Source organism: Leptonotus elevatus, chromosome 11, assembly GCF_054856555.1.
Source record: "Leptonotus elevatus isolate MCC_2025b chromosome 11, RoL_Lele_1.0, whole genome shotgun sequence".
Lineage (NCBI taxonomy): Eukaryota > Metazoa > Chordata > Actinopteri > Syngnathiformes > Syngnathidae > Leptonotus > Leptonotus elevatus.
Window position 1 is genome coordinate 23,806,989 of NC_141249.1, and position 13,128 is coordinate 23,820,116.

The 13,128-nt window shown below is 43.7% G+C and overlaps 2 protein-coding genes across 6 annotated transcripts in view; one reads left to right on the forward strand and one right to left on the reverse strand.

Annotated features, from left to right (window-relative positions):
• Positions 1 to 9,647, reverse strand: part of mylk4b (myosin light chain kinase family, member 4b) — a 28,382-nt gene extending 18,735 nt beyond the window's left edge. Inside the window, exons 1-2 of one of the 5 annotated variants that reach the window (XM_086088508.1) lie at positions 9,178 to 9,647; positions 8,378 to 8,484 (exon numbers count right to left, since the gene is read on the reverse strand). Coding sequence is in view for 1 of the 5 variants with exons in the window: in XM_086088507.1 (XP_085944633.1) it covers positions 1,916 to 1,980 (65 nt within the window). In the remaining 4 variants the exon portion in view is untranslated. Of the gene's footprint in view, positions 1 to 1,915; positions 2,077 to 4,668; positions 4,724 to 8,377; positions 8,485 to 9,108 lie in introns of those variants that run through there. The other 4 variants (XM_086088510.1, XM_086088509.1, XM_086088513.1 and 1 more) reach the window with 4 other exon arrangements.
• On the forward strand, positions 9,265 to 12,538 carry serpinb1 (serpin peptidase inhibitor, clade B (ovalbumin), member 1). Its single transcript, XM_086088516.1, has 7 exons — positions 9,265 to 9,552; positions 10,161 to 10,346; positions 10,459 to 10,596; positions 10,684 to 10,801; positions 10,896 to 11,038; positions 11,212 to 11,379; positions 12,094 to 12,538. The coding sequence occupies exons 2-7, from the start codon at positions 10,179 to 10,181 to the stop codon at positions 12,499 to 12,501; spliced, it is 1,143 nt and encodes a 380-aa protein (XP_085944642.1). The 5' UTR covers positions 9,265 to 9,552; positions 10,161 to 10,178; the 3' UTR covers positions 12,502 to 12,538.
• Positions 12,539 to 13,128: the final 590 nt, after the last annotated feature.

Here is a 13,128-nt window from a genome sequence, read left to right on the forward strand (position 1 = left end):
CGGCCCACTGAATTTGGACATTTTGGGCAAAAAGGGGACAACCTTTCCCGTTGAATTCTCTTTCCAACAAAACTTGTTTTGTGAAGATTGACCCAGTAGTTCCAGAGATATGAGTGCAAATTAGGAAGGTGGCCACGCCCCCTTTAAAAAAAAATGTCAACATTCGGCGGGCTGTAGCGACAAAACCTCCAGTCCTGGACAGTCCAGTCTAATTGACTTAACATGTCAGCTGTGTCATCACCATCAACAGTAGAAAGAGTTTCAAATCTAAATCTGCTAGTTTCAAATTTTCCGATTTTTTTTTGGGTGTGATTTGCCATGGAACCCCTGCATTGATGGCCCTCTGCAATCATTATTTATAAAGCAACAGGATTCTGAGCACAGTTAGGAAGAAACTCACTTACAAAATAATTTGTCTCTGCATGGAGCTTGACAACGTTTGAAGCCACGTACTCCATCACTGTTAAATAAGTCAGCCAATGATTTTCAGGTTTTCCCCCAACTGAAAGTAAAAACAACTCCGCAATATTTATATTTTAAAGTGGTTCTAATACTGATTTAATCCCCCCCAAACATATGATGTTTTTTGCCCAATAATTTTCTACATGCTGTTCAGGAGTGCAGCTGCTTGGAACGTCGTAACGTTTCGTGCCCAAACATGAACTCACATCCACTGATGCTCGCTATACAATCCTCACTTATATCAAAGTGTGTAAGCAATCTAAGAGCTAACTTCGATTATTTGCAAAGAAAAGTGCAGGAACCAAAATTGGACCGGGGGGTCTATTCCCTGTGTGGGCTTTTTGAGTGTGCAGCCGTCACTGCCGAGAGGTCTGATGTCCTTGTTTTGAAGTAGCATGGAAACAGCGATCAAAGCCTATAAACCGTTGGGAATGCGGCTGAGGTGTTTGAGTATGCGTGTATGGATAGAATAGAACACGGCATCATCGCTCAACTGCACGGTGCCACTCGGATTGGAGAAGAAAAATAATGACCACGCATTCATAAATACAAGCCAAGAAGCAACAACAAGGCAACAGAAGAAAAGGACGTCTCGAACCTAAACCATCTTCATTAATGAGGCTTCGTCAGCCACTTAATGAATAGGCATCAAAATAAACGTGTTGCCTGGCTGATTTGATTACAGCAAGTTATTGACAGAATGCCTTCACTTGTCATTAGTTCCCTAATTAGACAGCCACTTCCAGCCAAGCACCGGTCAGCACGTCATCGGCGTTGCCCTCAGCAGTCTTCGCGCCAAATAGCCACACCGCGGACCTTTCATTTAGGACGAGGCCAAATTGTTGTCGTGTCGGGAAACCGAGTGCTTACGCGTGGAAACTTCAGAAGAAACGAGAAGAAAGGACCTCAATTTGCGCCTCAAGTGACATTTTCAGCGTCCGCAGCCGGTCCAGTCCTTCACACGCTCGCAAGTCTGCAAGATGGTGTAACTGTAGAACTTCCACTCAGTGTGCTTTTCCATGTCGTCAAGAACAAAGCCAAGATCTTATTTTAGTGCACAGCAGAAAAAAAAGAGGCGCACGTTTTTGTTTTGTTTTTTTGTGCTCTGCAATTATTCTTTTTCTTTCTGGCTTTCCATTTCCATCCAACTTTTAAACTTGGCCCAAACAATAATTTCCAAAAGATAAAGGAGCAAAATAATGCCAAGAAATAAAGCCAGAAAACTCCCAGCTGACTTGGTGAGGTGTCATTAACGTGCGGATTAAAAAGTGTGCTGAGTGGCTTGATATGTTGCACCTTGCAGTGCATGTAACTCGTACGTCAGGCAAAAGGGTGTTGGAAATCAAAACATGGTCTTTGTGCCAGTGTATGTTGGCGCCGCATTTCTACTCATTCCATGTCAAACTATTGCTATTGGGGAACTAATCATTTTCTGCATATGAAGAGGACTCACCCTTCATAGGTGGGAACATTGGCGATCACCAAAATCTTCTTCTCGTTTCCTCCCATGCTCCTCATGGGTGTGATGGAGGCAGGAAAGGTTTTCAGTGACTCAAATTTAGGACGCTCGTTCCAATGCGTCCGTCAGATCAGAGGAGAAAGCTCCATCCAAAAGTCGAGTTGATTGTGCCACTGCAGTGGGAGCCACAGATGTAACGGGGTAAGCGCTGGTGGGGGAGGGGGGGGGGGGGTATCAGAGTGGTTTCGGGGGGGTTGGGTCTGTGTGTGGTGGATGAGAGGACGCGGGCAGGTGAAGGGAGGGAATGGGGGAGGGAGGGGCAGTCTACTCATGGATCTGGGGACCCCAAGCATGCAGAGAGCAGAGGAAGCGTTCCAGGGAATGCGGCTTATTCGAAAGGAGCGTGCGGAATGCCACAGCAGCAAGACAAGCGATGACAGACTGAGACGGGTCCCGCCATATATACACCGAGTGGCTTGGGGCAACCTAAGATTGTGTCATGTTTCGCTTCTGTTGGGGGGGTTGGGTTTTTGTTTGTTATGGGAGTTCTTGTTGTTTTTGTTTGTGGCTTGTGTTTTTTGTCTCGTGTTCCTGGTTTCTTCCCTTGTCCCGTTATGTCTAAACACGTCCACCTGTGTGTGTGTCTTCCCTTCCCCAGGTGTGTCTCATTAGTGTTGGTGTATTTAGTCTGTTGAGTTGGTCCAGTCGGTGTGGCTGCATTGCCTACGTTATGAGTGGAAGTTCGTGCGTCAAGTCATCACCACAGCCAAGTCATCATCGTTACAGCTAACCAAGTCGTCCACGTCGCAGCCAAGTCAAGTCACTCCACAGCGGGTCAAGTCAAGTCAAATCAGGTCCTGTCGCATCACGTCCAGTCCAGTCATGGCGACCAGTCTACTCACATCTCGCGTCCAGTCATGATTGTCTGCTCGCCTTTATCACTATAGTTAATAAAAGTAGCACGCAACAAGGCCTTTGGAATTAGTTCAAGACCACCAATGACTCATGGAATGCACGTTTTCCTCTCAAACAAAAAAACAAGCATCTCAAAGTTACTTGTGCGGTGACTTGACTTTTTGTGCCTCGTTCTATTCTTTCAGAATTGTTTGTATGAAATATTCCAGAAACTCATTGGAAACTATGCTTGAAAGGATTTGTTCAATTAATCACCGCGGTGTGTTTTCCTGGTCAAAGGCACGGGCAACCCTCTGTCGCCTTCTGTCCTTACAATGTTGTTCGATGTACTCATTGGCTCGAATGACGCCTGTTGCTGTTGGGTTTAAAAGTGCTTTACGTCCTCCCCTCAGTGTCGCCCTGGGCCAAATGTTCATGTTCCACATTTGCTATCTTTAGCTTCTACTCACTGGTCAATTTTTTTTCCAGCACAGGCAGATGGTGGCCTGTTTAGGCACCGGCAATTTGTCACCTCTATGATGCTGTCCTGTAAATAGCGTGCAGAAAACTGTGGTGGGGCAGGTGCTCAAAAAGGGGGCACATTGAAACATATTTGACAAACACGTACATTAATAAATAACTCACTTTGTATTTAGCAGAAATGACTTGTGCTGTGTGCTGCTGGCTTCTTCATATGATGAACTCCAACCTTTCGTTCCAATCCCACATCAAATCCATGACCAAGTCGGCCTTCTCCCCCACAAACAGACTTGGCCCATCACTCACTGATGTTCTGATTTCCTATCATCTGGACAACTGCAATGGAGTCTAGCACGGGCAAGTCGGGTCCAAGCAAGATCTTGGGCAGGCTTGCACATATGCAGAACTCACCCGTTCACCCCCACCTTCGTACACTTCCACTGGCTCACAGTCGAGTTCCTGAGCGTGCCTCCACATCTCGGCTTCACCAAACATTATCAACCGTGTCCATATTTTCATTCATGACTAGAAACTGCATCATCTGAAGCTGGCCTGTCCTATATCCCCCAAAATCCAAAACCCCGATGTTTGGTCATAGACCCATCAAGTCCTAAGCACCTGTCTCTGGAACTCTCTCTCGACTGGAAACTCCGCTTTTATGGACATAACCAATCACCTGACTGACTGACGAATAGATTGATCATGAATTCATCCACAAGGAAAACTCACATTTAGGGATCTTGGCTAACTATAAACTTGGTGTAAATGTAAATTCACCCGTTTAGAGTGAACAGAACAACACTTTTGCAATGTTACTATGTTGTGACAAGGAAATACATTTTATATTGCATTTTGCACACACATATTCTTAATAAGCAGAAGTGAATGCGAATGCTTGATAATGCGAAGCCTCACAAAAATATACAAAACGAGAAGGACCGTGTGTACTCACCGCGATCGTCGGAAGTCATCTTGCTCCACTCGGTGCTCAGTCTGTGCATTTTTTTTTCAAGGATTCGCATCATTGTACACTAACCGAAAGGTGGGCATTGACGGGACTTAGCCATTCGTTCTACGCAGTAGCATATGTATCAATGTCCAGTATGTTATTATTATGAATTATATAACAGCATTTTACAATCAATAATTCTGTTAATGCTGTTAGAAATTACGAGGAAAATGTGTCTTATTAATGCTGAATTTCCAATTGGTACCAGTCCAACAACATAATCCGCATTGTACTGCCAGGTCAGTTTTCAAAGCTGTGGAAATGCTTTCCTTGCCGACTGCACGCGACGGGAAACAGAAGATGCACAGTTGTGCTTGGTACTGGAAACATGACACAGATTGTCAGGGGCCACACTTAATCTTACCTGGAATCTCAATCAGAATGACAGATTCCGAGGTGATCCCTATTGAAGAAGGTCACAGCTGTGCGGATGGACACACAATGAGGCCACATTGAGAGGCATGCCAGCTGACCGCTGCGCTCGCTTCCCTCGGTGGGCTGAATCGAGGGCACTCGTGTTTGCCTGGACCTAAACTGCATGAGTGGTGGTCAGTGATAGGGAATCCAGGTCCGGAAAGTAAGAACCCTGACGGGTGCTTTTACTCAATAGGTGGAGTCAAGCTCGTTGAGCTGCCAGTTGAGTAGAAGCACGTGAGGCTAAAGCTAACCAGTGGCACGGCTTTTACTTTCTGGACCTGGATTCCCCAACCCTGGTGATAGGATATGATCATGTTTCGACATCTTTGGGCTTATTGAACTATCATGTCCAATTACAGCAACAGAATGATCAGTTTAGTGACTGGTAATAAAAGTTTCGGCATTTCCCGGTTTCTACAGAATCTTAAACTAGAACCTTCTCAGAAACCTCAATTGTCAAGGAGAAGATTTTAGGAACTGGCAAGGGTGGTAAGATGAAATCGGTTTTGCTTGAATCTTCCAGTTGCAGAGGTCTCGTCAGGCCATTACTTCAAAATCAATGTTTTTACTTTTTACGTAAAATTTGCTTTGTGCTGATTTCACTGCTAATTACTGGAGGGAATTTTGTGTCTTAGTTTGACAAGAATGAGTCGTGGACAAGAGTTCAACGCAGAATTCGGATAGAATATTTAAAGTAAGGTAATGGAAGACCCTAAACTATGACTTCGTCCAAGTACTCATACTATGAAGGACAGTTCATGGTTGGCATCGCTTTATACAGAAATGTATAGTACAGGTAAGCCGCTAAATCTCGGCTTTGCGCCGATAGCCTTCATTGTTGTGGAACAATTTGCCCCTCACATGGCATCTGTTTATTTTCCTTTGCATTTTTTCCACAACACTACCTTATTCAGACTAACGTTTTCCTCTGTGGCCTCTCATGTCGCAGCTGCCTCAGCTCTGTGGGCAGGCTTTAGGGGATAAAGTCTTTTATTTGTTTTGTAATTTGGCCCCCAGAAGAAGACGAGCGAATACCGTCAGCCACTGTTTCTCGCAGTAGAAAACTGTTCGGAGGCGCATGTCCTGCATGGCAAAGTCAATTAAAAATGAAATCTTGTCGCACAAGCAAACACAAGCGTACCTCAGGCCAGTCTTGCTGGTGCCAACATAGTACAATGTTATCTCACACTCATAAAAAGTAGATAAGGGAGCCTTCCCTCTTCCTGTCAACTATTGCGAACATTCCAAAAAGAGAAGTGTGCTGACATTCTATTCTTGGATAGCAAAGACTTTATGATAACTTAAATTGTACACTGCATGAGCTAAAGGTACATTATTGCAATTATTATTGGAAGACGGAAGAACAGAAGTGGCAAATCCAGGTCCAGAAAGTAAAAACACTGCCACAGTATGGCTTTTGCCTCAAGTGCTAGCTAGCTAGCACCCATGGTGCTCGTTTACCTGCTAGGGAGCTAGCGAGCTAGCACCAAACTGTGGCAGGGTTTTTACTTTCTGAACCTAGATTTGCCACCTCTGTCAATGAAACATATGAATTTGTTAATGATTATGGTTGAATTAAAACTTTAAACAGTCTGTGAGGGAACTTAATGCAGTGACCTCCTCTGCGACAATTTTTTGTGGAGTACCCCAAGAGTCGATTCTCGGCCCATTATTTTTTCCCCCCACTTTATCACTTGGGTCCATCCTCCGTGGATACAATGCCATTCCGTTGTTATGCAGATGACTGCCAAATCAATGTTACTTTGAAACAGTCAAAAGTGCTACTCAAGTGTTTGGACAAGGTCAAAGCATGTGTGGATTTTAATTGATTTTCATTTTTTCAATTGCTCCAAGTGATGCATCCATTGTCAGTCCCTTGGAGCTGGGCTCCCTAACCCATTCTTTCAGACCCATGGTGACTATTTCTGTTGTCAATTTGTGCCTTTTTCTTCGATTTGTGTCCAGTACTTTGATTGACTGAGTTGTTTTAAAGCAATTTATAAATAAAGTTGGATTGGATTGGTGATCTATGGCTACAATGTAAAATGTCAAGTGTGAGCAAGCTGCGAAGCATATCCAGGTGTTTATTTTGTTTTCGGTTTCATCAGTTCACGACTAATATAGGTTGACCAATATCGTCACATAATAAAAGTATATGCTACTAGGCAAAAGTGTATTCGACCTTTTTATCCTCATCTGAACTGCTGCGGTGTAATGTTGGGAGGTTCTGGTGCCGGTCCATGTGTTGCCAGTATGCTAAGTGCAAACCTCCCTTGGCACAATGTGCTGTCCAACCAGTATTATGTTTGCGTTGGGAACCAAGTCAACTTGAGGAGACAGAAAGCGAGACCTGTTATCGGACACCCAGAATAGATTTGACGCACAAGTCAACTAAGTGCCCGCTTAGGGCCCTTCATCGCCAACGCAGTTCCTCCCCCTGATGAGTGCTGCAAATGGAGATAGCCGGCAGTTTTGTTCAGCAGCAGCAGCAGGACCAAAGGGCTGAGTGGTCACTTCAAGAAGACCAGAACCACCAAGAGCAGGTCTCACTGGTTCGGTGGCGCATCCCTGAATTGTTGCTGAGCAGGCAGACTGTTGGACAATGCTGCTGGAAATTTCCACTGCATCATCCTGTTTTGCTCTTTTACACAGCAAATACCAATGTAATGCTCTTAAATCATTTCAATGTCATCCAAGGGTGCGAGGGCACCACCCTCCCGCCAAGCCCCAAATACTTCAAAATATTTGTTTTTAACTGAGCAGGATAAATCGGTACTGATTATTCAAATTGATTTGGTTATCTCTGGGGTCTCAAAACTTCAGGTTTGGGTGCACAGAAGATCACTGATAGACTTCCATTCAAAGTTGAACATGCCCAGTCGGTCCTCGTTAAATAAACACGTATTGTGCGCCACTGGACACCGAATTCCACTGGCCACAGTCAGTAACGTTTCAACGGAGTTCCTGTTAAAGCCAACGTCACTTCTTGAGCAGAATGGATTTATTTTGTTCAAATGACTCGTTTGTCTAATTTGCCAATCAAGCCATTGCTACTCTTTGATCTAATCAAAGTTCAACTTCATTTAGCAAATACACAGACATATACTGTGCATTCATCAATAAGCAAAAGAAGCCCAAATGTGGTGAATATGACTTCTTGGAAAGCTTTCAGGGCAAACGTCCCCCATGACATTGTGAGCCTGCAGGCTACATGATGCTGCTTATGTAACGTTCGTCTGAGGTCCAAAGGTTACCATAAATTAGAGCTGTTTATCAGGGTTGCCAAGGCTAAGCTGTAAGCCTGCATGATGAGTGAGACAAGCTGGAATCTACACCGTAAATCACACGAAACACACCTTTCCAAACAAGAAATGGCTGAAAAGAAGAACCTGTTCTCCTGGCAAAAGCTGCAAACCTACCCACTAAAAAGATATAGCCTACTTTTCACATCAATAAATAAATAATAAATAAATCACTCAGCCAATGGCATCTCAACTTTGAGGTTATGTACAATTAATTGCACAAATGGTCGTCTTAAATGCAGCGGTGGAAAGTAGCAATGTACAAATAGAGTACGTTGTGGCTGCAGTTGAGTATATTTCTCAGGGATTTGCACTTTACTTGAGTATTCATATTTCAGAAAACTTTTTACTTACAACTTACTCTCGACCTTCCCCCTTTTTTTTTCCAGATAACTGCTTGATGCTGTCGGCTCCAATTATGGAAAATGTGCAAATTGTCGTTGAACAATTCTCCATCTAATCTGGAGGGGAAAACAGCAAAACGCGTTTTTGTTATTATGAGCTCCTTTAGCATTTTGTGTTTATCTTAAAACATGAGCAAAGCTATGGAAACACATTTGATGCCTTTTTGTTATTAGCTCCTTTAGCATTTTGTGTTTATCTTAAAACATGAGCAAAGCTATGGAAACACATTTGATGCCTTTTTGTTATTAGCTCCTTTAGCATTTTGTGTTTATCTTAAAACATTAGCAAAGCTATGGAAACACATTTGATGCCTTTTTGTTATTAGCTCCTTTAGCATTTTGTGTTTATCTTAAAACATTAGCAAAGCTATGGAAACACATTTGATGCCTTTTTGTTATTAGCTCCTTTAGCATTTTGTGTTTATCTTAAAACATTAGCAAAGCTATGGAAACACATTTGATGCCTTTTTGTTATTAGCTCCTTTAGCATTTCATGGTTGCTATTTTACAACATAAACAAAGCTAAAGAAACACATTTTTGATAGCATAAAAAGCCTGAAACTAGCTAGCTAGCTAGCTAGCTTTCCTTCCTTCTCATTGTGAGCGCTATGCAGGTTCATAGAAGTGAGTTTGAGCTACTTTTTGACTTTACACTTCCGCTTAATTACAGTTTGTATGTACCTGTACTTTTGCCATAAGTGTAGGGACATGAACCCGCAACAAAAATGCCACTGACTTCAGAATACCTACTGAATGCAATGTATCTTTCTCGACGGTTGGTGGGCGTGGCCGCTGGTCTGACAAAGCAAATGATCCTTGTGTGCAAATGAACATTTCACCTCCCTGTGTTGACTTTGTCGCGTTCCTCTTCACTATAATGGTGTGACTTATCGCCCAGTCACGCGTTCCGCCCACAACGCTGCAGTCCAAACGCACTTTGTGTATAAATGAGCCACGGCGGAAGCGTGAATTGAATTCACGAGTGGCACCTTTTGGACAGATTGGATCCGTTTGTGAGCTTTCGGTGGATTTTTGGTCGACTTTTATCTCTCGCTTGCCATTTTCCACGCGCTCGGATCGTGTGAGCACAAAGTAGCAGTGTTTTGGACGGAAGTGGACGGACAGGTAACGCGACCACTCGTTATTAAAAAGGCGATATAAAATGAATACAATATCGAATTAGTGCTCGTTTCACACGGTAGCCTGCTTGAAACAAATGACCGGCTTGTCCATCTTCGACCGTTTTCTGTTTCCAGTTTCCACATTGACGTGCTCATCTGTCACTCATGAATAGCACAATCACACGATGAAACACTCTTCATGGGTTAAACGTTTTAAAATATAAATAAATAATAAAATTGAATATTGCGTTTGCAAATTATTTGAATTGAATTAAATTTTGAATTGAGTGTAGCAGAACGAGATGTTAGGCAAAAGTTGGGCTGGGCCAGGCAGGATCAAAATGCCAGGGCCAATTTATTTAATTTAAAAAAAAAATGATGCCAGTCCAGCCCTGAACCAGGCATTTTATAACAATTAAAATCGCTATATCATCAAGGCTTATAAAATACATTTAAATTTCATAATTTCCCTCACTATAAGCTTTAAAAGTGCTTAATGACATGGACATATTAAGTATATAAAACATCAACAGCAGTCTAAACTTTGTGCAAAATCAGTGTATTTTTATAAGAACACAAACCGGTATGCAATTCATCTGTTGTTCACTGTAGAGAAATACTTCATCAACAATGGCCGACCTCAGCATCTCAAATACAACCTTTGCGCTGGAGCTGCTTCGCACCTTGAGCCTTACGAACCCCACCGGAAACATCTTTGTCTCGCCATTGAGCATCAGCTCAGCATTAGCGATGGTCTACCTGGGAGCCAAAGGAGACACCGCAGCGCAGATGGCGCAGGTAAACGACATTTCTTCCACGTGTATTGTGGGTGACGTCGGGTCTGTGAAAATGTTAACGACATAACAATCTATGAAACATGAATGATAATATGTCGTGTATGTCTTCCTAGGCCCTGTCGTTCACATCGGGTGAATGCGTCCATGCAGACTTCCAAACTCTCAACGCAGACATCAATTCGCCGTCTGCATCCTACATCCTGAAACTGGCCAATCGCCTTTACGGAGAAACTACTTCCCAATTCCTACCTGTGAGTTTTAATTGAAGGGCGCGCTTTCTGGAAATAATGCCGTCCAAAAGTTACGCACCGAAATGTCGAACTGTTGTTTGTTTCCAGCAATTCCTTGACGCCACGCAGAAGTACTACCAAGCAGATCTGAAGACTGTCGATTTCATTGGCGCTCCAGAGGCTTGCAGAGCAGAGATTAACAGCTGGGTGGAGCAGCAGACCCAAAGTAAGACCCCTGAATGAGATGGGAATACAAATGCATCATCAGGTCAGGAATGCAAAATGCATATGTTGCTTCTGCTCCGTGTGGCTCCTCCCAGATAAGATTAAAGATCTTCTGAAGCCAGGAACCGTTAGCACCATGACAAGATTGGCTCTGGTCAACGCCATCTACTTCAAAGGCAACTGGAAGCTTCGCTTCGATCCAGCAAACACCAAGGAGATGCCATTCAAAGTCAAGCAGGTCAAAAATCATGTATCTATATTTGTGCCGTTGTGGGAGTGAACACAGCCAACTTGATTCCCGGCCAATCGAAAAGGCTCCATTTAATTTGGTGCAGGAGACGTTCGTGGTCGACAAGGCGGAGGTATAACGGGTAGTTTCATGTAAATTTCTCTGCGTTTGATGCCTGTCAGAACGTCACGGCGACGGTGAATATGATGTATTTGATGAAGAAACTGCCTTACAACTACATCCCTGAGCTGGGTCTGCAAATCCTGGAGCTGCCATACGTAGACGATGAGCTCAGCATGGTCATCCTGCTTCCGGAGGAGGCAAATGATGGCACCGACCCACTGCTGAAGGTACAAAAAGCGAACCGCAAGTTCCTTCATAATCGCATCCACGTTGTCGTTCGCACGGGTTCAATGCAGCACTGTCACATTCATGCGATCGACACCAAGCGCTAGCTACAGCAATACCGTTTTGAGCTATCATGACACATCCACAGTAGCAGTAAGAAAACTGCTCCCCCTACAGTTTATTTGTGGAATTGACTTTGTCAATCTTGCAAGCCAATTCAACAGTCCTAAGTGCCAACAACGCACACAACTGAGCGATATTGTAGTACGGTACAGTTTGTGACTTCTCTTTGCAGATCATGTCAACACCCCGATTCTGACGTGCAAGGAAAAGCATACTAAGTTCAATCATTTAAGAAATGGTGTATGGTGATTACTCTTTAACATGAGTCTAAATGTAATTGCTAAATTCTACCAAATCCCTGTTAGAGGGTGTGTATACTTGTGCAACCAGATTGTTGGAGTTATTTTTTTACTTCCCCTTTGAGTCAGGTTTTTATCACATTATTGGCAGAAAACTGGTGGGGAAAGACTACACATGTAGCTGCTTTTTAAAATGGAGGCTACTGGCAGCTTTTTGAATAAAACGCATTCCAACGACCTCCGCTAAAGAAAGTCAGCCTTTACAACGATATACCAGATAGAGGTTTCCCCTTTTTCGGGGTTATTTCATATTCTGAACTCAACATAAAGTCTGTCATGATTATTTTCTTGTAGCTGGAGAAGGAGCTAACGCACGAAAAGCTTGACGAGTGGGCAAACCGAGACGTCATGGACACCCACTCGGAAATCCTCGTCCATCTGCCAAAGTTCAAACTGGAAGAGGAGTACGAGCTGAATGACGCTTTAGCCAAACTGGGTATGACGGATGTGTTTTGCGCGGCAAAGGCCGACCTTTCTGGGATGAACGGCGAGGGAGGACTGTCTCTGTCCACCGTGGCTCACAAGGCCTTCGTCGAGGTCAACGAGGAGGGCACCGAGGCCGCCGCCGCCACGGCCGGCATGGTTGCGTTCTGTATGTTGAGGGAAGAACACTTCACAGCAGACCATCCCTTTCTTTTCTTCATCAGGCACAATAAGTCCAACTCGATCCTTTTCCTCGGGAGGTTCTCCTCTCCTCAGTAGAGACGGCTGAAATACAATAAAATAAAAATGCAATGAAGGATGTGTTTCTTTTGACAACATTTTTGTAACGTGGCTCGTTACACTTGAAATATACAATCAGCCGAGTGAGTGTCGTTTTTGCTGCACGGTCAAAATCCGCCTCACGGACCAGAGCCGAGGTGGGCAATCTGGGTCCTCCAAGGCCGGAGTCCTGCAGGTTTCTCACAACAGGATCGTTATCAGGCTTAGGCAGAGCTTGCTGATGAGCTGATCATTTATTAGCTGTGTTGGAGAAGGGCAACATGCAAAGCCTGCAGGACTCCGGCCCTCGATGCCCACTTCTGGACTAGAGTTTATGGGACGCCATTTTTACAAATATTTTTAATATGTTTTAGGAACAAATGTAATGTCCATGTCGCAATGTGCCTCCACTCAATACACATTAACCAAGTATTTCATTGCTGGTAAAAATGCACTTCCAATAAAGTTCTGGTAATGGCAAAAGCGGGAAGTCATGCGGGGTTGTTGGCAAATAGGTAGCTTGAAATCTAGATACTTTTCTAATAGTAATCAGTAAACTAAGTTATTTTCTTTTTTTCAAGGGATACTTGACTCATCTAGCCATTTTTAGCAATAAAAAGTAAATGT

What these genes read in the sequence shown, in the direction of transcription:
- serpinb1 (XM_086088516.1), top strand. Translation starts at nt 10,179, where the DNA reads ATGGCCGACCTCAGCATCTCAAATACAACCTTTGCGCTGGAGCTGCTT. An exon ending in CCGCAGCGCAGATGGCGCAG is followed by an intron (nt 10,347 to 10,458) that starts GTAAACGACATT and finishes ATGTCTTCCTAG; the next exon opens with GCCCTGTCGTTCACATCGGG. An exon ending in TGCCATTCAAAGTCAAGCAG is followed by an intron (nt 11,039 to 11,211) that starts GTCAAAAATCAT and finishes GATGCCTGTCAG; the next exon opens with AACGTCACGGCGACGGTGAA.